The sequence below is a fragment of the Leptodactylus fuscus genome, chromosome 11, assembly GCF_031893055.1.
Source record: "Leptodactylus fuscus isolate aLepFus1 chromosome 11, aLepFus1.hap2, whole genome shotgun sequence".
NCBI classification, from domain to species: Eukaryota; Metazoa; Chordata; class Amphibia; order Anura; family Leptodactylidae; genus Leptodactylus; species Leptodactylus fuscus.
Genome location: NC_134275.1, coordinates 45,287,901 through 45,313,003, shown reverse-complemented (window position 1 = coordinate 45,313,003; position 25,103 = coordinate 45,287,901). Strand labels below are relative to the sequence as shown.

Below are 25,103 nucleotides of genomic sequence, written 5' to 3'. Positions count from 1 at the left end.
TTTGCAGCACAATGTTTTCATCTTTGATCATAAATTTTTCCACCAGCTCAGGGGAATGGCTATGGAGAGTCTCTGTGCACCATCCTATGCCAATCTCTACCTGGGCTGGTGGGAGAAGTCTGTGGTGTTCTCGGAACATTTGGAGCCACGGATGGGCGCCGCTCTGGTCTGGTTATGTTACATTGATGACATGTTTATACTTTGGCAGGACACCCCAGAAAGGTTCAAGGAACTGGTACAGATTCTAAATTAGAACGCATACAGGCTATTTTTCACCTATGAAATACATGAGACATCCCTAGCCTTACTTGATTTATTGGAGACAAAAGAACCAGATGGGTGTTTGTGTACAAAAATCTTCTGCAAGAAAACTGCCACAAACAGCCTTCTTAGATGGTCAAGATGCCACTCCCTTCCATTACGGAGGGGGATACCTAAGGGGCAGTATCTCAGGGCCTGACAAAACTGCTCCGACACATCACAGTTCACAGAGGCGGATGATCTCAGATCTAGCTTTGAGGATCACGGGGATACCCAGATCAAACTCTTAGGGATGCCTATAATTCTGGAGAGAGTACGGTCCCAGAGCTATCAGACATCTAACCAGAAGATTTAGCATAAAGGTCTGTGATGAGAACGCTCTACACACCACATACACCGAAAGAAGTCAGTAAAATATGGTAAAGGAAACAACAATGATAGTAAAGACCAATAAGAGAGGATATCAACATGCCATTTGGGATTTACAGTCACCACTCACCGCCGGGAAGACATCTGTACTGACAGAGAATATGGAAGGTATTATATTGTGGACAGACACCATAAAGTGGGAGATTGAAGCGGAGGATAAATCACTCCCGCTACTGCTAATTGGAAACACAGCGCAGCTGGATGAGGTTTTAATAGGGGATTTGTGAAATTGATTGGGGGGCTCAGGAGCCCAGTACAGGGAGCAAGGCACCCTCAGTGGGATACCTGAACTAACTGCAGTAATGGTGTATGGATGAATAGCCTCGTGTACAAAATACAAGAAAAATGACCCTTCTGTATTTCAAGCAGTTATTCTACCAATAACACTTATCCCCTATCCACAGGCGCTCCGTCAGTCCCATAGAAGTGAATGAAGTGGTGGCCATATGTACTACCAGTCTATTAATACAGGGGGCCCTGTTCACATGATGGATGATGATCCCTGCATTCAACCCCAGGAGATTATACACTTATCCTGTATTGTTGGTCTTAGTAAATCTCCTTTAATATACTAAGCTACGTTGTGATACTTCTTATGTTGGTACTGTCCTGCACCTATAGATATAACATGATTAGTGTATATAAGCCATATTTGCAACTCTACAGACATGTCCAGAAGGGCGCTCTCCTGCCATTCCAGAAGAATGGGCCCAGTTGAATGCTCCCACATCCACTAGGCTCTCGACCATACTATGAGATGTGGGCACTTTCCTTGCTTGCTACTTTACAAAGAGGGTAAAATGACTGTCACAATTTACGTCCACATCAAGAAAAAGGGGGCAAGGCATGCTTCAAAAGGGGTGCAGCCTTAGTAAAAGGGGGCAAGGTCATATGAACATTTTTATGGTGTGCTTCGTATGTGGAAAATATGAGCTAAGCCTATAATGTGTGATATTGTCTGCAGATTTAGTGTATCTATTATCATATATGATGCTGCCTGATAATATATTTTCTGTGGATCCTTATGGGGGTCAAATGAATATTAGTCTATGTGTGACACTTTCTGAGGAGTCTGATGTGTATCTAAGTTCGTCATGTGTGATACATAAGTCCATCATGTGGTACTTTCTGCTCATCCTGTGTATCTAATAGTTTATCATGCGTGATACTGCCTGCTGAGCTCATAGCAGATTTTCTTAGTTTATTGCCTGGTCTTCTTCCTCTGGGTTACTTTTAGCATCTTTTATGTCTGTCTGAACTCCTGACAGGAAGGCAATGTCACCCCCACCCCCCTCTCTTTTCTGCTTTTCTGAAGCTGCCAGGGCAGATGGCAAGGAAGCAATGCCAGCATGTGCGTAGCTGAGTGTTTGTAAATGTTTAAATGTGTTTATTTATGCACATGTCTGTCTATCTGCATTAATTGTGCATCAGCTACTAGGTGCCCGGCGCACAGGATGGCAGGGGGAGAAGTCATGTATAATAACAGTGACTGGAGGGGACAGGCTGTGTGTAGTGACTGGAGGGGACAGGCTGTGTGTAGTGACTGGAGGGGACAGGCTGTGTGTAGTGACTGGAGGGGACAGGCTGTGTGTGTAGTGACTGGAGGGGACAGGCTGTGTGTAGTGACTGGAGGGGACAGGCTGTGTGTGTAGTGACTGGAGGGGACAGGCTGTGTGTAGTGACTGGAGGGGACAGGCTGTGTGTAGTGACTGGAGGGGACAGGCTGTGTGTAGTGACTGGAGGGGACAGGCTGTGTGTAGTGACTGGAGGGGACAGGCTGTGTGTGTAGTGACTGGAGGGGACAGGCTGTGTGTAGTGACTGGAGGGGACAGGCTGTGTGTAGTGACTGGAGGGGACAGGCTGTGTGTAGTGACTGGAGGGGACAGGCTGTGTGTAGTGACTGGAGGGGACAGGCTGTGTGTAGTGACTGGAGGGGACAGGCTGTGTGTGTAGTGACTGGAGGGGACAGGCTGTGTGTGTAGTGACTGGAGGGGACAGGCTGTGTGTGTAGTGACTGGAGGGGACAGGCTGTGTGTGTAGTGACTGGAGGGGACAGGCTGTGTGTGTAGTGACTGGAGGGGACAGGCTGTGTGTAGTGACTGGAGGGGACAGGCTGTGTGTAGTGACTGGAGGGGACAGGCTGTATGTGTAGTGACTGGAGGGGACGGGGTGTGTGTAGTGACTGGAGGGGACAGGCTGTGTGTAGTGACTGGAGGGGACAGGCTGTGTGTGTAGTGACTGGAGGGGACGGGGTGTGTGTAGTGACTGGAGGGGACCGGCTGTGTGTGTAGTGACTGGAGGGGACGGGCTGTGTGTAGTGACTGGAGGGGACAGGCTGTGTGTGTAGTGACTGGAGGGGACGGGGTGTGTGTAGTGACTGGAGGGGACAGGCTGTGTGTGTAGTGACTGGAGGGGACAGGCTGTGTGTAGTGACTGGAGGGGACAGGCTGTGTGTGTAGTGACTGGAGGGGACAGGCTGTGTGTGTAGTGACTGGAGGGGACAGGCTGTGTGTAGTGACTGGAGGGGACAGGCTGTGTGTGTAGTGACTGGAGGGGACGGGGTGTGTGTAGTGACTGGAGGGGACAGGCTGTATGTGTAGTGACTGGAGGGGACGGGGTGTGTGTAGTGACTGGAGGGGACGGGCTGTGTGTAGTGACTGGAGGGGACAGGCTGTGTGTAGTGACTGGAGGGGACAGGCTGTATGTGTAGTGACTGGAGGGGACGGGGTGTGTGTAGTGACTGGAGGGGACAGGCTGTGTGTAGTGACTGGAGGGGACAGGCTGTGTGTGTAGTGACTGGAGGGGACGGGGTGTGTGTAGTGACTGGAGGGGACCGGCTGTGTGTAGTGACTGGAGGGGACGGGCTGTGTGTAGTGACTGGAGGGGACAGGCTGTGTGTGTAGTGACTGGAGGGGACGGGGTGTGTGTAGTGACTGGAGGGGACAGGCTGTGTGTGTAGTGACTGGAGGGGACAGGCTGTGTGTAGTGACTGGAGGGGACAGGCTGTGTGTGTAGTGACTGGAGGGGACAGGCTGTGTGTAGTGACTGGAGGGGACGGGCTGTGTGTAGTGACTGGAGGGGACAGGCTGTGTGTGTAGTGACTGGAGGGGACAGGCTGTGTGTAGTGACTGGAGGGGACAGGCTGTGTGTAGTGACTGGAGGGGACGGGCTGTGTGTAATGACTGGAGGGGACAGGCTGTGTGTAGTGACTGGAGGGGACGGGCTGTGTGTAGTGACTGGAGGGGACAGACTGTGTGTAGTAACTGGAGGGGACAGGCTGTGTGTGTAGTGACTGGAGGGGACAGGCTGTGTGTAGTGACTGGAGGGGACAGGCTGTGTGTAGTGACTGGAGGGGACGGGCTGTGTGTAATGACTGGAGAGGACAGGCTGTGTGTAGTGACTGGAGGGGACGGGCTGTGTGTAGTGACTGGAGGGGACAGGCTGTGTGTGTAGTGACTGGAGGGGACGAACTGTTTGTAGTTATACCCTACTGCTTGAAAATAACAATGCTTAATGCATTACATGTAACAGAACAAGAAACAATCCACTTTCTAGAGTAATATATCACATTTACATGTGGGAAATAACTTCTATAGTTGTCGTTTCCCATCTAATAGCTGATAAAATGTCAGCAGGTTATATACTCGTTCCAACAACCTCATGGGGACTGATACAATACATATATATATATATATATATACATATATATATATATATATATATATATATACTGTATATACCATAGGCAGGTCAATTATCCGTGGTCACAGTGGGAATACTAGTGATTATCAGGTCTACGACCGACCTATCAAATCATAAATGTGATAGGTTGCTACAGGCAATACATCTAGCTCTGAGGTGCCCCATCATCCCCCACTATATAACCCTGTATATTATATAAGGTACTTCTCATTCCCAGAATTCCATTATAATTGCTTTTATGTCTGATTTTTGTCACCTAGAAAGAGACGTTTGACTGCAGGTTTAATTGTTGCGTTCTGGCGAGTAACATATTTCATTCGACTCAGAGCGTTCTCTGATTTAATTAGAAGCTACACTGCTCACAGAAGGTTTTCATGTTACACTGGTTTTAAACAATTTCATCAATTTTATAGGTAAAGCTGTGATCTTGTGATAGAAAAGGTAAAATTAACCCCTATATAAACCTGGCTGCCTGGACCACATTATACCATATCATGAAATGTACCTAGCTATTTTGGTGGTCTATGGCAATATTTTGGTAATCTTTATGTACTGGATGGCAGTATTATTTAGGCACTTTATTCAGTAATTTTGTGGGGCAAAGGACACTATTTCTTTCTTACTTGGGATTTCTATAGTTATATTTGGGCATTAGACAATACATGTATTTGAACACTATATGGTACAGTAATTATGGTATTGTATGGAGGTATTATTTATGGTGGCATGTTATATGTAGGTCATATTCTCACAAACTCAGTTGTGGTATTTAGACAGTTTTATATGTGCAATTAATTGGCACATATATGGCAGTTGTTTAAGGCTGGTCTTACACGACCGTAGTTTAAGACCGCAAATGGTCTGCAATTGCGGGTTTTAAATTGTGGACCGTTTGTGGACCCCCTTGTTTTCTATGCGGCCGTGGTGTGGCGTGCCGTAACCGTGGTCCGAACAGTATACCTCATGTCCGTAATGGCCGTGTTTTTACGGCACGGACTGTCCCATACAAGACTATGGGCGTGTGCAGTTATGCGGATATACACTGAACATACATCAGTGTATATCCGCAATTGCGGATGTCAACATGTGTGTTTTATGGTGTGTTTTGTTTTTTTGCAGATCTGCATAATACTGATACACACGGAACGTTGCAGATGCACTTTGTGGTTGGGCACGGACGTCTGCGGAATGAGTTTTTAGAGTGAAATTTGTGTTGCGGGTCCGCAAATTGAGGACCATAAAAACCACTACGGTCGTGTAAGACCAGCCTAAGGCTGGTCTTACACGACCGTAGTTTAAGTCCGCAAATGGTCCGCAATTGAGGGTTTTCAATTGCGGACCATTTGCGGACACATTATAGTCAATGCGGCCTCGTACACCACCGAATATTTTATCCGTGGTGTGCCGGGCCGCAACCGAGGTCCGCACTTTTTGGAACATGTCGGCAATGGCCGCAATTCACGGCACTGCACGGACTCGTCCATAGAACTCTATGGGCGAGTGCGGCAGCTCACGGACATCTGCGGAGTGTAAGTTGATGATCAGCAACTTGCGGACTGCAAATGCATTACGGTCGTGTAAGACCAGCCTTAGGCTGGCTGCACCCATAATGTTTTGTTTGTTTGTTTGTTTTTAAAAACACCACTGCAATTTGAGGGGTATTTAATTTTTATCCAAAGCTAGAAGTAGATCCTATACAAGGGATTATTCCTTCCTTTATACATCTCATTCCTTTCCTCTTCCACTTCTAGCTTTGGCTCAGAATAGAGGTCTGACCTACTGCCTGTCTCCACTTCTCACCATTTTTAGACAAATGCCAGTTTAATGGGATTGCAGAACTAATGTATGAAAGACTGGTTAAAGGCATACATGTTGCCTTGCCTTGATAGAACAGACTGTGTGCAGCGGCGGGATAGGACACAGTGCCTGTGTGCAGTGACAGCGCAGGGTAAGATGTGTACAATATGTGCAGTGATCTGTATTTGGTCCATCTGTTCTTCACATGCTCATATTGACGCCCTACGAAGCTCAGGTTACAGCACCAGATTTGGAGCAGAAGTGAATCTCATAGAAACCGATGCTCAATGCATTTATCGACTGTGAAAAAAAATTGTATTCCCCTATGGTTGAATAATATTGATAATCAGTGACATGATCAGTGGTGCTGCATATATCATATGATCCAAATACTATATTTCAATATGTAACATACATGCTGTATGGTCAATGCATGAGTGCACTTAACATTGGATAAGGGTTATGTGGCTTACTACTTGGGGGGTCCAATTCTACCCCAGCAAGCATAAGAACAGAATCCCCAAATTCTCTGTATGACTGTAGCAGGAATGCATGACTATCGCCCTGCTTTGGGAATGAATGCCGTTTATAGTGTTCAGTCAGTTGCATAGTATGCACACTACCACTCCATTCACATAGGGGGCCTACGACCCACATGATCAGTAGGGGGTCCCAGGTGTTAGATAGGGACAGTTGTCCTGCATACAAGTTTTAAGGTTGTTTATAGGAAACCCCTCTAATTTCATAATATATCTTTATAGAGAATTTACAGTTACAAAACTCCAAATTTCCTCACCTTCACATCTCTCTGCCTGCAGTGACCACTAGGGGAGCACAATAAAAACTGATTCCGTATTGAATTAAATGGATTTAGCGTTGGTTAGAACTCCACCTGCATGTGGCCACCTACATTGCATGATTATACTATATAAGTTTGCTCATGCTTGGCCACATGTGGAGGGGTCTCGACTGCATAAGTAAACATGCACCCTAATTTTGTATACACTAAGCACCCCCTAGTGGTTGCAACAGAAAGCTACAATTATATAATCTTACCTTATGGTTGTGTGAAGTGAGACAGTGTAGGTACTTTGTCTGCATTAGAAGAACATTTCCGAACCCTACAAGGGCTGAATAATGCAAAAGGAGGAACATTTCAATAAAGTATTAAAGGTAACCAGTAGAATATTCCTTTAAAACAATCCACTTTGCTTCGATCAGTCCAGGATAACAGTATACATTGTAGGATTCAGTTCATCGGCATTCATTATGATCACAGCGATCTGTCTTTTTGATATTACATATACATTTTTAATGACAACTTTTTACACTGGTAGGAGATATCTCGGGGCTGGATTTTAATGGGTATCAGTCGGTAGAAAGTGGCATTTTATTACTGTGAAGACTTTAATAAGGTTGGGTTTTTTACTTTCAGATCTGTCCCTCCTCTTACTCATCACACGGACACCAGGATAATAAATAGTGGGGAATGTAAGCTCTGCACTAACATGAAAGGATATGCTCACCCTCTGTGTAAAGTCTCCCCACTCCATATGATGGCATTATTACAGTGATGGAGTCCCGATGTTTCCATTGGTTTGCCACTCTTCATGCACCATAGAGATGCCCTAGTTTATAGGGGTCTCACTTATATATACATTCCCTTTAAGCTCTTATAACTGGGCATCTTAAACATGGATAATCATGGAGAACAAGTTTTTCCAAAATTTTGACTTGATTTATATCTTTTGAGTAGCCCCATTTTTCTGCTATAAAACTCCAAATCCTGAGCATAGACATAATGGTGAATAATACAGTTCTGTCTACGGTACATGCAGCCACCACTAGGGGAAGCATAGGATCTTCCTGCGTATTGTTATATACTGAATTATATAAAGGCACAGCATGCACTAAGCTCCTGAGCTCCCTCTCGTGGTGGCTGCAGAAATGTTATCATTTAAAGGTGTTTTCCTGCTACTAACACTTACTTCATCCTTACAAAATCAGGGATAGGTGTTTGATCACTTGGGTCCAATTTCTGGGATACCTGTCATGAGAACAGGGGTCTCCATTAGACACAAATTTTCAACCTCTGTAAAGCTCGGTATGTCCTGGTCAGAAAAGGGGGAGCGACTAATGAAAGCCCAACATAAATGGATTGTCCTGCTCAGTTTAGGAGTGACCCTGGATAGTTAGTGTGTGCATCTGGGGGTTAGATCTCTATATCCCTATCTTACCATGGAAGGTGGTAAGTATGGCCCTCATGTGCCCTATGTGTCCAGAGGGGTTGATAGTAGAGATGAGCGAACAGTGTTCTATCGAACTCATGTTCGATCGGATATTAGGCTGTTCGGCATGTTCGAATCGAATCGAACACCGCGTGGTAAAGTGCGCCATTACTCGATTCCCCTCCCACCTTCCCTAGCGCCTTTTTTGCTCCAATAACAGCGCAGGGTAGGTGGGACAGGAACTACGACACCGGTGACGTTGAAAAAAGTAGGCAAAACCCATTGGCTGCCGAAAACATGTGACCTCTAATTTAAAAGAACAGCGACGCCCAGCTTCGCGTCATTCTGAGCTTGCAATTCACCGGGGACGGAGGTTTCCGTCCAGTTAGCTAGGGGTTAGATTCTGGGTAGGCAGGGACAGGCTAGGATAGGAAGGAGAAGGCAACCAACAGCTCTTATAAGAGCTAAATTCCAGGGAGAAGCTTGTCAGTGTAACGTGGCACTGACGGGCTCAATCGCCAGCTTTCCCAGGATCCTGAATGGAACACACTGACAGTGTATTCCCGTATACCCGATATATACCCCCGATACCCGTTCCAACGGTGTGCCCCCCCACCTTCACCCCAGAAATACCCTGCAAGTCCCCTAGCAATAGAATTGGGGCTATATACACCCACTATTTTTGCTACTGCCATATAGTGCCATTGTCTCACTGGGAATTCAAAGAATATATTGGGCTTACATATAACTTCAATTCCAGGGAGAAGCTTGTCAGTGTAACGTGGCACTGACGGGCTCAATCGCCGCAACCCAGCTTTCCCAGGATCCTGAATGGAACACACTGACAGTGTATTCCCTTATACCCCATATATACACCCCAAATCCCCGTTCCAACGGTGTGCCCCCCCACCTTCACCTCAGAAATACCCTGCAAGTCCCCTAGCAATAGAATTGGGGCTATATACACCCACTATTTTTGCTACTGGTATATAGTGCCATTGTCTGACTGGGAATTCAAAGAATATATTGGGGTTACGTGCACCCACAATTTTTGCTACTGGTAGATAGTGCCATTGTCTCACTGGGAATTCAAAGAATATATGGGGGTTATGTGCACCCACAATTTTTGCTACTGGTATATAGTGCCATTGTCTCACTGGGAATTCAAAGAATATATTGGGGTTATGTGCACCCACAATTTTTGCTACTGGTATATAGTGCCATTGTCTGACTGGGAATTCAAAGAATATATGGGGGTTACGTGCACCCACAATTTTTGCTACTGCTATACAGTGCCATTGTCTCACTGGGAATTCAAAGAATATATGGGGGTTACAAATACCCTCATTTCTTGCTACTGCCATATAGTGCCAGTTTCTGACTGGTAATTCAAAGAATATATTGGGGTTACGTGCACCCACAATTTTTGCTACTGGTATATAGTGCCATTGTCTGACTGGGAATTCAAAGAATATATTGGGGTTACAAATACCCTCATTTCTTGCTACTGGTATATAGTGCCATTGTCTGACTGGGAATTCAAAGAATATATTGGGGTTACGTGCACCCACAATTTTTGCTACTGGTATATAGTGCCATTGTCTCACTGGGAATTCAAAGAATATATTGGGGTTATGTGCACCCACAATTTTTGCTACTGCTATATAGTGCCAGTTTCTGACTGGTAATTCAAAGAATATATTGGGGTTACGTGCATCCACAATTTTTGCTACTGGTATATAGTGCCATTGTCTGACTGGGAATTCAAAGAATATATGGGGGTTACGTGCACCCACAATTTTTGCTACTGCTATACAGTGCCATTGTCTCACTGGGAATTCAAAGAATATATTGGGGTTACGTGCACCCACAATTTTTGCTACTGGTATATAGTGCCATTGTCTGACTGGGATTTCAAAGAATATATGGGGGTTACGTGCACCCACAATTTTTGCTACTGCTATACAGTGCCATTGTCTCACTGGGAATTCAAAGAATATATTGGGGTTATGTGCACCCACAATTTTTGCTACTGCTATATAGTGCCAGTTTCTGATTGGTAATTCAAAGAATATATTGGGGTTACGTGCACCCACAATTTTTGCTACTGGTATATAGTGCCATTGTCTGACTGGGAATTCAAAGAATATATGGGGGTTACGTGCACCCACAATTTTTGCTACTGCTATACAGTGCCATTGTCTCACTGGGAATTCAAAGAATATATTGGGGTTACGTGCACCCACAATTTTTGCTACTGCTATACAGTGCCATTGTCTGACTGGGAATTCAAAGAATATATTGGGGTTACGTGCACCCACAATTTTTGCTACTGGTAGATAGTGCCATTGTCTCACTGGGAATTCCACAAATAATTTGGGGATTCATTCACCCTACATCTCAGGCTCTTGCCATATTCACCCAGGTTGTCAGTGCTGCACCAGCTCGTTCCCAGACAGCTCGGCCCGAAAAACACGTTACCTATATAGATGATTTGGACAATGAAGACAACATGTTCTAAATCTAATGTCTGCACCTTCTCCAGAATTAAAATAAAGGCAGTGTTTAACTTTCAAATAGCACTGCACAAAGGAAGAGCTTATCAGCTTGTCTCATGACATGCTACTGAAAAGTGTCATTTGTGTATCTTAATGTAAATATAGTTGTATAGGCTTTTTGGGTTTTAGGCACTGCCAAGTTATTTATTACCACCCGCTCCCTTATAATGATGATGACGCCAAAGTCACTGTGGGTGTTCAGAGCTCACAGCTTTGGTTGACATTTGTCTTGCTCTCTGTCGGTACCAGCTGTCTTTTTGGATACCGTAAAGTTATGTTGACTTTATTAACAGCTATAGAAGCTTTAGCCAGGTTGTGACGGTGTGTAACCCTAACAACACTAAGTGGGATGCACATTAATAGTCAGTCTATGTACGCTAAACGTATCACTGAAGTAATTTTTTTTCCCTCTCCCCTAATATAAGAAAGGAACAGACATTAGACCTAGACCGGGGTTCGAGGCTTGTAAAAATCCAGTATTATTTGTTCTTCATGATGTGAAATATGTGTTGAAAAGCAACCCAAGATGAAGTCAGCCATGTGTGCCAGTGTGTTACTTGGCATGCCTTTGCTGGCCCCAACTGTAAGGGTCACTCTCCATTTCCTCCATTTTCCACTCCCCTTCACACCATTTGTGGTGAAGCAATGGGATGCACTGAAGTGCACCCTCTAGCCTCGTGTGGGACAGGGACATCAGATGCCACTCCAACCCCCTCGTCTTCCTCCGCCAGCCAACGGTGCGAAGATGAGAGGAGTGTGCTCTGAATGTTTTCTGCCTAGCAGAGGCTAGTTCTCACTTACGAAAATGGCTCCACTTTGACCTGTATATCAGGCACAATGGTGTAGGTTTCAAAGAAACATGGCACCAACAAGTTGAAAAACGTGGGCCATGCGTGGACCGTGTTTGAGTCTGGCAAGCTCCAGATCTGCTACCAGGTTCCAGCCATTATCACAGGCGCAAAAATGCCAGGCCCCAGGTGTAGCAGGGAAAAAAAAATGCCATCTCAGCCAGGATGGCATCCCTGACCTCGGAGGCACTGTGCTGTCTGTCCCCCAAGCTGATCAGTTTCAGCACGGCCTGCTGACATCTCCCCATGCCAGTGTTACAGTGTTTTCCGCTAGTAGCTGGGGTGGAGGTTGCAGCATCGTAGGGTTTCAGTCTACTCCTGCCATGAATTTTGGCCTGGGAGAGGAGATAGGCCACCCCAGTTTGCACCCGGGGAACAGACTCCACCACATTCACCCTGCCTGTCATTAAAGATAAGCACTGCAGCATCCCTGACCACAGGCGCTTGTCCATGTGTCGGTGGTCAAGTGGACCTTGCAGCAAAGCGCAGAGCTCTGGGCCCGACTGATGTTATGGGACACATGCAGGCGCAAGGCAGGGACAGCACACCAAGAGAAGTAGTAACGGCTAGGCCCAGCATAGGGAGGTGCCCCAGCTGCCATCTGCTGACGGAAGGCCTGGGTCTCCAGAAGCATAAACAAACACCAACATCTCCAGGGCCAGCAGTTTATCGATGAGGCTGTTAAAGGCTTGGGCATGGGGGTGGGTTGTGTTGTACTTCTGCCTGCAATGAAAAGCTTGGGAAATGTGGAGTGGCTGGGAAGAGGCGCATGATGGTGCAGGCCAAAAGGGCGCATGAGGGTGAACTCCCCAATGTGTCAGAGATAGGTGTGTAGGTGTCCTTGCATCATATACTTGCACCATATTTGGCTTTGGAAGTTAATTTTGTGCCAAAAAGTGGTTAAGACAGCGATCCCTCAGCTACTCCCGTTACACTGTCTAGTGAAATTACCATCTTTGGAAGTGGACCACCACTTGTAAGATCCCAAAGGAAGCAGGCAAGAGATGTGCAGTGCAGAAAAAAAGATGAGAAAATAAGTGTAGGCTGTAGAGCACAGAGGGATCGGAGAGGACAGAGCTGGTGTCGGCCAGGTATTCCCACAACATGCGCCTATACTTGTCCCTCCTGGTGACACTAGGCCCCTGAGTGGCAGTAATTTGTCCAGGGGGGGCATTAACGTGTTCCAGACCTAGGAATAAGTCTTCCAACAGGGTAGAGTTTTGCATGCCTTTGCTTCTACCCACTGTTTTTGCTGCTTAGCTTCCCTCCACATCTACACTGCTTTCACCCCTAAACATCACCCCAGTTTATGCCTTTGTTTCTACCCTGTTTTTTTTGTTGAATTAGCTTCCCTCCACATCTACACTGCTTTAGCCCCTAAACATCACCCCAGTTTATGCCTTTGCTTCTACCCTGTTTTTTTGTTGTTGAATTAGCTTCCCTCCACATCTACACTGCTTTAGCCCCTAAACATCACCCCAGTTTATGCCTTTGCTTCTACCCAGGTTTTTTGTTGATTTAGCTTCCCTCTACATCTACACTGCTTTAGCCCCTAGACATCACCCCTGTCCATGTGGGGTCGGTGGCCTCGTCATCCACCAACTCCTCTTCCAATTGCGCACTGGCCCCTTACTGCAAACCGCACATGACCACAGCTTGCCCTGATGGCAACTGTCTCATGATCCCCACTTAGGTCCAGACAAGTCGGTGGCGGGTCCAAAACCCTAAAATTGGAAGGAAATGGCGGATGCTGCAGTATTTCTAACACCTGTTCCTGGTGCTCGGGCCTGGTCTGTGTTGTACCCTGCTTAACGCAGCTGCCATATCCGAAGTTGTGCTGAGCGCATGCTAATGTTTCGTGTCCAGTGCAATGGATGGGATGGGATTTCACATAAGTCTGCCACCCATGGCCACTCATGGTTGAGCAACTGAGGGAGTTGACTTTGACGAACCCGAGGGTTTTGGAGTTGGAACTACATCAAAGGTCTGTGCTGCTCACACACTCTGCTCAACACATGATATGTTTAGTGCCAGCAGTGTGGAGACGTCGCACAACAGCCGTTGTTCCAGCAGGTACAGGCGTTGTAGGAGTGCATAGAGGCTAGCAGCGGCAACTATAGACTTTAAAAACTATCCGCACAAGCGCCACACTTTCACCAGTAGCTCAGGAACATTGGGGTACCTTTTTAAAATGATTAGCAGCAATGAGTTAAAAACGTGGCCCAGGCATGGAATATGTTGCAGGCTGCCAAGCTACAGAGCCAATCCCAGGTTACGGCCATTATCACACATGACAACATGCCTGGGCCCAGGTGCAGTGGCAAAAACCACATTGCCGTCTCATCGAGGATGGCATGACTCACTTTGTAGGCAGTGTGCTGTCTGGCCCCCAAGCTGATGAGCTTCAGCACGGCCCGCTGACGTCTCCCCACACCAGTGTTGCAGCGTTTCCAGCTCGTAGCTGGGGTCAATTTAACAGCGGTGGAGGGTGGTGTTTCAGCCCTCCTCCCAGGAATGTTGTGTGGGGAGACAAGTCAGGCCACCACATTTTGCGACCCGGTCCACGCCTCAACTACATTCAACCACTGTGCCCAAATTGAAAGGTAGCGTCCCTGTCCGCATGCACTTGTCCATTCGTAACTGGTCACATGGAACTTTAGGGCTAAGCGCTGAATTTAGGGACTGCCTCATGTTTGGGGGAAAGTGCTGGTGTGGACGGCACAGTGCGGTGGCGCAGTAGACACTCTGCCCAAAAAGGGCAGAGTGTCCCCCAGCCGGGATTCCAACATCTCCTGGGCCAGATTTCTTGAGATGAGGCCGTTGAAGCCTTGGGCATGTGGGTGGGTTGCGCTGTACTTTAGCATGAAATGAAAGGCTTGGGAGATGGGGAGTTGCTGGGAAGAGGCGCATGATGGCGCGGGCAAAAGGAGAAATGGCAGGAAAAGGTGAGGATAAGGGTGAACTCCCCAAAGTGTCAGAGGCAGATGTGGAGGTGTCCTGGCTGCTGGTCTGGACTGCAGCGCCAGCCCTGTCAACAGTGGGAGAGGCAGTGGCCGCCAGGCCAAACGACGATTATCCTGCGCTTGCTCTCACCCACTGAGCCCAGGGCTTGCCTTCCAAATGATGGCACCCGCAAGAGGTGGTGAGATTCCTCTCCGCAGATCTCCAACCCATCTTGGACTTGCAAATTGCACTAAATTTGTCATGTAACTGACATGTATATGATGAGTCTATCCATTGTCTGTTCATTTTGGTTAAAGTCAGCCTGTCAGCTGACAGACAGCTGTGCTTGTCAGTGATGATGCCACCGGCTGCTTGTACCCCCAGTTTTTGCTGCTTAGCTTGCCTCCACATCCACACTGCTTTTGCCCCTACACATCACCCCTATCCATGCCTGTGCCTCTAGCCATAAGTCTGCCACCCATGGAAACTCATGGTGCAGAAAGTGAGGGAGCTGACTCTGAGGAACCCTTGGGTTTTGTAGCTGGTACTCCATCAAAGGTCTCTGCTGCTCACACACCCTGCTGAACATACGGTATCTAGGGTTAGAGCGTGTGGTGACCTCGCACAACAGTAGGTGCTTCAGGCAGATGTAGGCCTTGCTGGAGTGTATTGCGGCTAGCTCCAGGTACTGTAGACTTGGGAAAGTGGGTGTCCAAGTGCCGCACTTTCACCCTTAGCTCAGCTAATTTGGGGTATGTTTTTAAAAATCATTGCACCACTACATTGAACACGTGGGCCAGGCATGGAACGTGTTGGAGGCTGGCAAGCTCCAGAGCCCTCCAACAAGACAAAAAAAGCCTGGCCCCAGGGGCAGCGGGGATAAACAAATTGCCATCTCATCCAGGATGGCATCCCTGACCTCAGAGGCAGTGTGCTGTCCGTCTCCCAAGCTGATGAGCTTCAGCCCAGCCTGCTGACGTCTCCCCACACCAGTGTTGCAGCGTTTTCAGCTCGTAGCTGGGGTCAATCTAACAGCGGAGGAGGGTGGTGTTTCAGCCCTCCTCCCAGGAATGTTTTGTGGGGAGACAAGTCAGGAAAATTCTTGAAACAGGGGAGAGTTTTGCATCTTTGCCCTTGCTGCCTATGGACATCCCTTTGCCTCTAGCCACCATTTTCCCTGCTTTGCTTGCCTCCACATCCACACTGCTTTTGCCCCTAGACATCACCCCAGTCCATGCCTTAGCTTGTACCCCCAGTTTTTCCTGCTTAGCTTGCCTCCACATCCACACTGCTTTTGCCCCTAGACATCACCCCAGTCCATGCCTTAGCTTGTACCCCCAGTTTTTCCTGCTTAGCTTGCCTCCACATCCACACTGCTTTTGCCCCTAGACATCACCCCAGTCCATGCCTTAGCTTGTACCCCCAGTTTTTCCTGCTTAGCTTGCCTCCACATCCACACTGCTTTTGCCCCTAGACATCATCCCTATCCATGCCTCTGCCCCTAACCATAACTCTGCCACCCCTGGAAACTCATGGTGCAGAAACTTTGGGAGCTGACTTTGAGGAACCCTTGGGTTTTGTAGATGGAACTCCATCAAAGGTCTGTGCAGCTCACACACCCTGCTCAAGATATGGTATTGTAGGGTTTCAGCGTGTGTGAATGACGGACAACAGCCTGTGTTTGGACAGATGTAGGCCTTGCTAGAGTGTTTTTAGGCTAGCAGCGACTCCTGTGCACTTGCAAAAGTGGGCGCACAAGCGCCGCATTTTCAACAGTAGCTTCGGTACATTTGGGTATGTTTTCAAAAAACTTTGCACCACTAGGTTAGACGTGGGCCAAACATGGAACGTGTTGGAGGCTGGCAAGCTCCAGAGCCGCTACCAGGTTCCAGCCATTATCACAGGCGTAAAAATGCCAGGCCCCAGGTTTAGCAGGGGAAAAAAAATGCCATCTCAGCCAGGATGGCATCCCTGACCTCGGAGGCACTGTGCTGTCTGTCCCCCAAGCTGATGAGCTTCAGCACCGCCTGCTGACGTCTCCCCACACCAGTGTTTTAGCGTTTGCCGCTAGTAGCTGTGTTGGAGGTTGCAGCGTCATAGGGTTTCAGTCTACTCCTGCCATGAATTTTGGCCTGGGAGAGGAGATAGGGTACCTCAGTTTGCACCCCGGGACCAGACTCCACCTCATTCACCCTGCCTGTCCTTAAAGATAAGCAGCATCCCTGACCACAGGCGCTTGTCCAAGTGTTGGTGGTCAAGTGGACCTTGCAGCAAAGCGCGGAACTAAGGGCCCACCTGATGTTGAGTGACACGTGCTGGTGCAAGGCGGGGACGCCACACCGGGAGAAGTTGAGACGGCTAGGGACGGCATAGTGAGGTGCCACAGTTGCCATCAGGTCCGGGAAGGCGGCAGTTTCAACAAGCCGGAACGCCAACCTCTCCTGGGCCAGCAGTTTAGCGATGTTGGCGTTCTAGGCTTGCGTGGGTGGGTGGTTAGTGGTGTATTTCTGCCGGCGCTCCAATGTCTGAGAGATGGTGGGTTGTTGTAAAGAAGCGCCTGATGGTGCCTTTGATGGTGCAGGAGAAGGAGATAAGACAGAAACAGGGGAGGATGAGGGAGAAGTCAACAAAGTGGCGGAGGCAGATGAAGTGATGTCCTGGCTCGTCCTCTGGAGTGCATCGCCAGCACTGTGAGCAGAGGCAGTGGCATGAACGGCGGGCGACGTTTGTCCTGCCGTTGCTGCCTGCCACTGATTCCATTGCTTGGATTCCAAATGACGGTGCATTGAAGTGGTGGACAGGTTGCTCTTCTCAGGGCCCCTACTCGATTTCGAGAGGCAAATTGTGTAGACGACACTATATCTGTCCTCGGCGCATTCCTTGAAAAAACTCTACACCTTCGAGAAACGTGCCCTCGATGGGGGAGTTTTTCTGGGCTGGGTACAAAAGGGAACATCTTCGGACATTCCGGGTCTGGCCTGGCTTCGGCGAAGCTGTTGACCTCTGCCTCTAGCTACCCTTTTTGGTGCTGCACCTGCCTCAACATCCACACTACTTTCCCAGCTTGACATCCGCCTTGTCCAGGTTGGGTCGGTGTCCTCGTCGTCCACCACCTCCTCTTCCAACTCCTGTCTCGCCTCCTCCTCCTGCACAATGCGCATGTCAACTGGCTGCCCTGACAGCAACTGCATCTCATCATCGTCAATGAGGGTGGGTTGCTGGTCATCCGCCACCAAATCGACCGGAGATGGAGGAGACTCTAGTGTTTGAGCATCTGGACACAGATACTCGTCTGTTAGGTCCGTGGAATCGCGAAATGGAGGGGCAGGTTGCGGTACAGTCAAAGGAAGGGAGAACAGCTCTGGGGAGCAGGGACAGTTGGGGTTATTGTTCTGGGAAGATTGGGAATTTTGGGTGGAAGGAGGACAAGACTGTTGGGTAAGAGGAGGTAGAGGCTGACTGGCTGGTGGACAATGTGCTTTAAGCGTTATCCGACAGCCATTGCAAGACCTGTTCCTGGTTCTCGGGCCTACTAATCTTTGTACCATTCAGCCTAGTTAATGTGGAACTTTTGTGCAAAGCGCAGAACTTAGGGCCCGCCTGATGTTAAGGGACACACGCTGGTACAAGGCTCAACTCACCCTAAGTGCCAAAAACACTGCTGGTGCAAGGCTCTACTCATGCCAAGGGCCTCAATCTCTGCTGGTAGCTCAGCTTAAGGTCCTGTAACTTTGTTTGGAAGGGCTCATGTTAAGGGCTAGAAAAGTGAATTTTGGAAGGTCTTACCACATCACACACACACACACACACACTCAAAATGACAGTTAAGGGTGAGGGCTTTTGGAATTCCCATTGCCTATTCCATTTGTGGTTGTCATGGGGAACGTGATTTAAAGGGGTGGTTGTTACTGTTTGTTGAGCTTAAATTGGGGTTTGTGTCCATCCATTTGGGGCGTAAAGAAGGTTTCCAGGTATTTTCCCACTTTGATAGAGGTTTTTTTGAATGTGGAAAGTGTGTAGTTGTTAGGCAGTGATGTTGGGGTAATAGAGGGTCTTTGGTGTGTTAGATGCCCCCAGACATGCTTCCCCTGCTGTCCCAGTGTCATTCCAGAGGTGTTGGCATCATTTCCTGGAGTGTCATAGTGGACTTGGTGACCCTCCAGACACGGATTTGGGTTTCCCCCTTAACGAGTATCTGTTCCCCATAGACTATAATGGGGTTCGAAACCTGTTCGAACACACGAACATTGAGCGGCTGTTCGAATCGAATTTCGAACCTCGAACATTTTAGTGTTCGCTCATCTCTAGTTGATAGGCATTGCAGATGGTAAAAGATGGAGACTTAAAGAGTTTTGTCTGTGCTTTCTATGGGATCATTACCTATCCAATCTAATTCAATGCAGATGGTCATCTGTTACAACCCCCCTGAATTAAGGGGTTCAGTATTACATGTGTCTTGCCCCCCTCTCTTCTACTCTCACACTTTCTCTTGTCACTTCTAGCGGCCATGCCTTTTGGATGTATCAGTGTCCGCAATGAGAAAACCTATAACTGCTTCTCGGATATCACAGACAAGTATGAGATTGGCCAGCTCCTCTGCGCGTGAGTACTAAGCTTCTGGTCACTTCCTTCACATGTTTTAGCACTGTATGTATATTGACCATACCTATGCCTCGTAGGAAGGAGTTCTGTGAAATATGCCTGGCCCGAGAGATGCAGACTGACCGTGTCTTTGTTTGTAAAAAGTTCCTGAAAAAAGATGGACGAAAAGTGAGGAGAGCAGCAAAGAACGAGATAATGATACTGAAAATGTAAGTAGATCTCCCTCTATATATGTATATGTTAGTCATTTTGCTACTTTTTGTATTTTTTGCATCATCCTCACCACTTTCCTGAAAAGGGGGTAGGCAGAAATATGGTGTACATGATTTTGGATATCTATGGCAGGTATGAGTCGGAGCAGATTTTCCTCAGAGGCACACAGCCCGGTGGAGGGAGCACCTAATTTTTATAAGGAAGGTAAAAACATGAAATTTCTTAAAGAGGACCTTTCAAAGGTTCTCATTAAAGGGAGCTTGTCACCAGGGTGATACAGTTAGATAGTTTAGGCTCCCCCAAATGTACTGCCTTTGTCCCAATGATACTTTATACCTCCGCTGCCAAGATATTCATTATTTTACAATATGCAAATGAGCAATCTGGAGCACCGAGAGTGGTTCTGTTGCTCCAAATTACTATGCCCCACCCTGCTGTAATACGAACGGGAGAAGACAGGGCCAGGTGAGATTCTTCAAAACTTAAAGAAGGCGGTGGGGAGAGGACGTATTACAGCATTGTGGAGTGTAGTAGTTTGGAGCAAAGAAACCGCTCTCAATGCTTGAGTCGATTAACTGGAATGGAGAATGGATAGATAGCGCCTCTGCCTGTGGAGGACCTAACACATCTGCACATTACATTGATTTCAATGACCACGATGTAATGCATAGTTTCACCTATGGTGGAGCTGCAGGGAAATTAATACTTTTAACAGAAGACTACAGCTAATCCATGGGGTCCTGGCTTCTGTTCAAAGGACCCATCTAACAGAGAGGATTTGTGAATTTGTGAGTGGTGGACGACCCCTTCAGTCTTTCTGAGGACCCATGGGATACCATTGATTATATTGGATATGATTGTAACTGAGAAACACTCTATGCTGGGATAGAGAAAGCAAAAAACATCATCTTGGTTTTTTTCTGAAGTCAATATATAGCAACTTGATTGGATTACGGTCAATAAGAAGCTAGGCGGCATCATAATGAGTCACTGGAGTCCCCTGAGCTTGGTGGCTATGAATCTCATAAGCCTTGCAGCTTTAATAACGCACCGCCATCTTCTCTCAGTTTTATTGGGATTATTATATTTTTCTAAAATGACAAATGTGCACGTTCTGTGAAGGAAAGAGTGATGTGTACTACACACCAGATAAGATAGGATTTGTGTTTTTATGTTGTGGATTTACATGAGGTTTGGACTGTGTTCACATCTATATCATAAAGCCCTCTTCAGATTCTGTCACTTTGGGGCTAAGGCCCTACACAGTGAGCTGCAGCCAGAAAACGCTGTGGAAAAGACTGTGATGAAAATACATTGTGTTTTTAAATGCAGTTTTCCTGTGTCGACTCTCTGCTTCTATTATACCTATACGGAATACGCCAGCGTTTCCGTAGATATAATTGACATGCTGCAATTTACAAAACTGTGAGAATTTTTGAAATTGCAGCACTTATACTGTGGATTTTTTTTCTTCAGTGTGTGGATGGATTTTGCAGGTAATGGAAAACACAACTTTTTTGCTGTTGTGTTTTCGGCCTGAAAGAGGAAAAGATCCTGCGTGCATTGCTATTTCTCCTATCAATACTATGGGCACCTACGAGACTCCATTATAAGTCAGAGATATCCATAGTGCCCAGGAGGGGGCGTCTTGGATCAGTCACAGTGTTGTGGCTCTGTTCACATCTACATTGCGATTTCCAAGGTTGCACATACAGGACAGACGTATCTCCTGTGTTTTTTGTCCAGGGTCTAGATAGGGGACTGTGCCCTATGTACTGGGTGCCAGGGGTAAGGCACTTTTTTCTTTGACTGGGGAATACAGGTCTATGCTAGTGAATTTAATCTTTCCCTTGAGTAAAGGAAAGCCTAGTCACCACTAACTCTGTCACCCACTTTTCCCAGACCCGTGAATGACAAATCCCTGCCATCATGCAGAGATTCAGGGCTTTAGAAAAACTAGGCGCCTCCATTGTAACAGCTGCCAAGTTGGTTGCCACCAAACCTTCTAAAAACCAATATGAGTGTTGGCATTACAGGTCCCAATTTTTTGTACTTAGTAACTACATTTCTTTCAATAAAGTTTTTTTCATCCGATAACAAAGTGAGTCCCATGATAGTTTCTTCTCCATTCACACTCAAAGCTGTTCACTGTTGGCCAGGTTGTCTGTTTCCAATAGCAACCTGCAACATTTGGAGGTGAAAAAACGTAATGTGACTAGAAATCAGAGAAAATATTTGGCGAGCAAATGGGCAATGTGTGCTGCGATCCGCCTATCTGGATTAGTCCTCCAGGTGGGCCCCTCTGCGTTCGCTTACTAAGGTCTGCACTATTGATGCTATTAGAGGTCGGCTTTCTATTGTGATTTTTAGTAATTGAGTGCCTGAGGAGTTTTTCGGCCTTTACTACATATTTATAAGTATTACTACAGTCCCGGGTAATCAATCACATCCAGAGCAGCGAGGAATCCATTAATATTTCACTCCATTCCGGCTCCCATCGTCTGTTTTCTATTCGGGGAAAGTAATCTTGGCCATTTGCCTGCCCACAAATGCTTCCTCCTTCTGTCTACTACGTGCAGGTCTGTGTTTTCACTTAACGCATCAGTTTATTCTGTATTTCTGAATGTTCCTCTTCTTATCAGCTATTTTTTCTGATTACTAAAACGGAATCAGACTTATTTTCAGAGCAGCGCTGGATACGGAAAAATGATTCTTTTATATGTCAAATGAGGATCTTGATCATCCTGGGCTTTCTGCCTCATGAATAAAACTCTGTAAATGCAGTAAAGACTGACACCTAGGGGAACTTATAACAGTATTATAAGCTATGTAGGGTCTTAGGAAAGACCTACTATAGAACAGAAATGGCGTAAGGCGATATTACAGCGATATTACATCTGGTTTTCCTTGTTTCTCCTTCTTCCGCTATTATTCCAGAAGCAGCAAAGATCATTTTATTTCTGCTGGTGTAAACATATTTATTGGCTCCCTAGATATTTTGCAGGCTGCTGCATGAAGAACCTGGGGCGCAGAGTATATCATTTTCATTTTTATAGGTCTTTAAAAGATCCAATATAAATAATAAAAGCGAGTTCACACCAGGGCAGCCATTATTTCAGCACATGGAGAATCGTGCAGCTTCTACTACATCTAGTTTCTGCATTACAAAGGATCCGTCTCCTCTACAGACATGTCTGTGTTAGGAAATACGAGGCAGAACAATTCTGCATCCTTCCTCCACTGTTCCTCTGTTATTCCTCCTAGAAATGTATACATAAATTAACAATTGGGAGATACCATTCCCCTTGTCAAAGGGGGTGTGTCCTTGTGCATGCTGATACTATTAGTTCTGATTGGACAGTATTAGAGTGTACAAAGACACACCCCTTTCTGGTAACACCCAGTTGCCGAGGAGTAACAGAGGACCAAAACAAAATACAGTAATACGATAGGCTCCTCCAGTTATTTCATGGTGAATACAGTTATTTACTAAAACACATATTTCAGAGAAGGTAACAGGACCGCTTTAAAGGGCATTTGCCCCTAAGGGTAAGTTCTCACAAAGTTTTTTGCAGCTGGATTTTTTGAGGTAGAATCCATCTCAAAAACGCCTCCCAGTGCAGTGTTTAGGCTGAGGCTCGCTAGGTGGGGTCTTAGCCTTAAAGGGGTTGCACTTAAAGGGGTTTTCCATAACACAACCATATCTAAATTTTAAGAAAATTAAAAGCTAAACATTTTTCTAAATATAACTAATTAAAATTTATGCCATAGTTGAAGGATACTCTGGATTTTTTTTCTCTATTCCTCACCATTCCTGAACAATCATTTTGGTTCGTTTCAGCACCCAGTGTGCTAAGAGGCTCTCGAATATCAAGTAGGCTGGAGAAGATAGTCAGGGACCCGCCCACCTGACAGTAGGGAGCCTCAATAGTTTATTGGGTGCTGCTATTAATAGAAATGATCGATTAGGAATGGTGGAGGCTAGAAAAAATATCAAATGGAGCATCGCCTATTGAAGGATGGAAGGATGTGAAGTTGGTGGAGGTAGTGAAAGGTTCCCAAGGGCCTCCTCATTTCCATATGCATCACGTATTGCTCTCATTCCTCAGCCCCTCCTGGTCACATCAGTCATAAGAATTGTATTAGTGCAGCCACATTTGGGGGTAGGGGGTAATAATAAATTCTTCATTTCAGAACTGTAATCTCTGAGTGATGTGTCGGCTATTCTGGGCACTGTGACCGCCTTCTATGTATCACTGTGACACGCTGCAGTGATCAGCAGGGAGTTTCTCATTCATACATATTTATCAGCTATTTTGCCCCAGTTTCCTATGACACAATGCCCAGTTGTGTTTTTGTTTGCGGCACAATTTGCTGACGGCAGCAGTTTTAAAAATACAGAACAATAGTGAAGCAGGGCGCCCTGTGTGAATGCCGCCATGCCATGGAAGATATTCCCGGCAGGTTTACGTCCTATTAATGAGCGGCATCACAGCGACTGTCATACAGGTGCTCTCATTTATATACTCAGCCCGCTCGCATGCTGCCAAGTATATTCTCCTGACAAATATGCATTAAAATATATTACCGCCATTATGCCAGACTATTTTTAACACACGCCCTCGATATAATGCAGATTTATATGGAAGCTGGCACTTCATTACAATGGCAAGTTCATTACTTGGCCACATGGAGAGAAGAAATCAGCTCTCACTTATGTGCTCTTTATCTTTTCTCCTTCATATCCTTTATGAAATATCTTTGGTCCCCTATGCAAGAGACAGGAATGGGCAGCCATGATGGTTCCCCGCAGAGGTTGCCACACAGCTTTCTATGTACCCAGGAAGGTAATATTATTTTGTTATGCAGGTACATTCTTCTACTGCATCGCCTGTGCAAATGTCACATCAGTTCGGTGCTTCTAGTTCTGTTCATGAACCAGGAGGCTCAGGATGAACAGAATTGACAAAATACAGACATCCATCAATGGCTTCTGTATTTTACTGTTGGCACCTATAAGAAAGCTATGAAAACTTACCTCCCTTTCTGGAAAGCAGGGAAATTCTCCTAATAGGTGACTTGCTGCAGAGATCACATGTTGCAAATGTGAAATCATCACTGCATGACTTGTAGGATGGGAGTAGCAGCGGTGGAATGGTGGGGATTTTATCAAGTACATAATAGGTGTTCATTTTTGGCATCCCTCCCTTCCTTGGCTAGATTTTGTTCAATCTTCGGCAACCCCTTTTAGAAGTATTTTTGCATTGCAGAAGTCCAATGAGTTGATGTAGCCTGTTGACATTTGTGGGGGGTGAATTAAGATAAAATCTAGCGGTGCCTGGCAATAATCCCCTGCAGGATGACAAAGGGAGCCCCCTCTCTATGTCTAACCATGCAGATGTTGTAGTCGGTATTGACCACAGCATCTAGGGGGTTAAACCATTAGGATCGGATCAATCTCTGATCCTGGCCATTGCAACAGAATCAATAGTATAGTAAAGTCAGCTCCCACCACTGTTGGT

At 46.5% G+C, this 25,103-nt stretch overlaps 1 protein-coding gene across 2 annotated transcripts in view; it reads left to right on the top strand.

Moving 5' to 3' along the window:
- The window catches only part of CAMKV (CaM kinase like vesicle associated), a 99,381-nt gene that overhangs the window by 63,099 nt on the left and 11,179 nt on the right, over positions 1-25,103 (top strand). For both annotated transcript variants that reach the window (XM_075259597.1, XM_075259596.1), the window contains exons 2-3: positions 19,269-19,368; positions 19,446-19,577. In XM_075259597.1, the coding sequence (XP_075115698.1) occupies positions 19,274-19,368; positions 19,446-19,577 (227 nt within the window). In that variant the 5' untranslated portion in view covers positions 19,269-19,273. The remainder of the gene's footprint in view (positions 1-19,268; positions 19,369-19,445; positions 19,578-25,103) is intronic.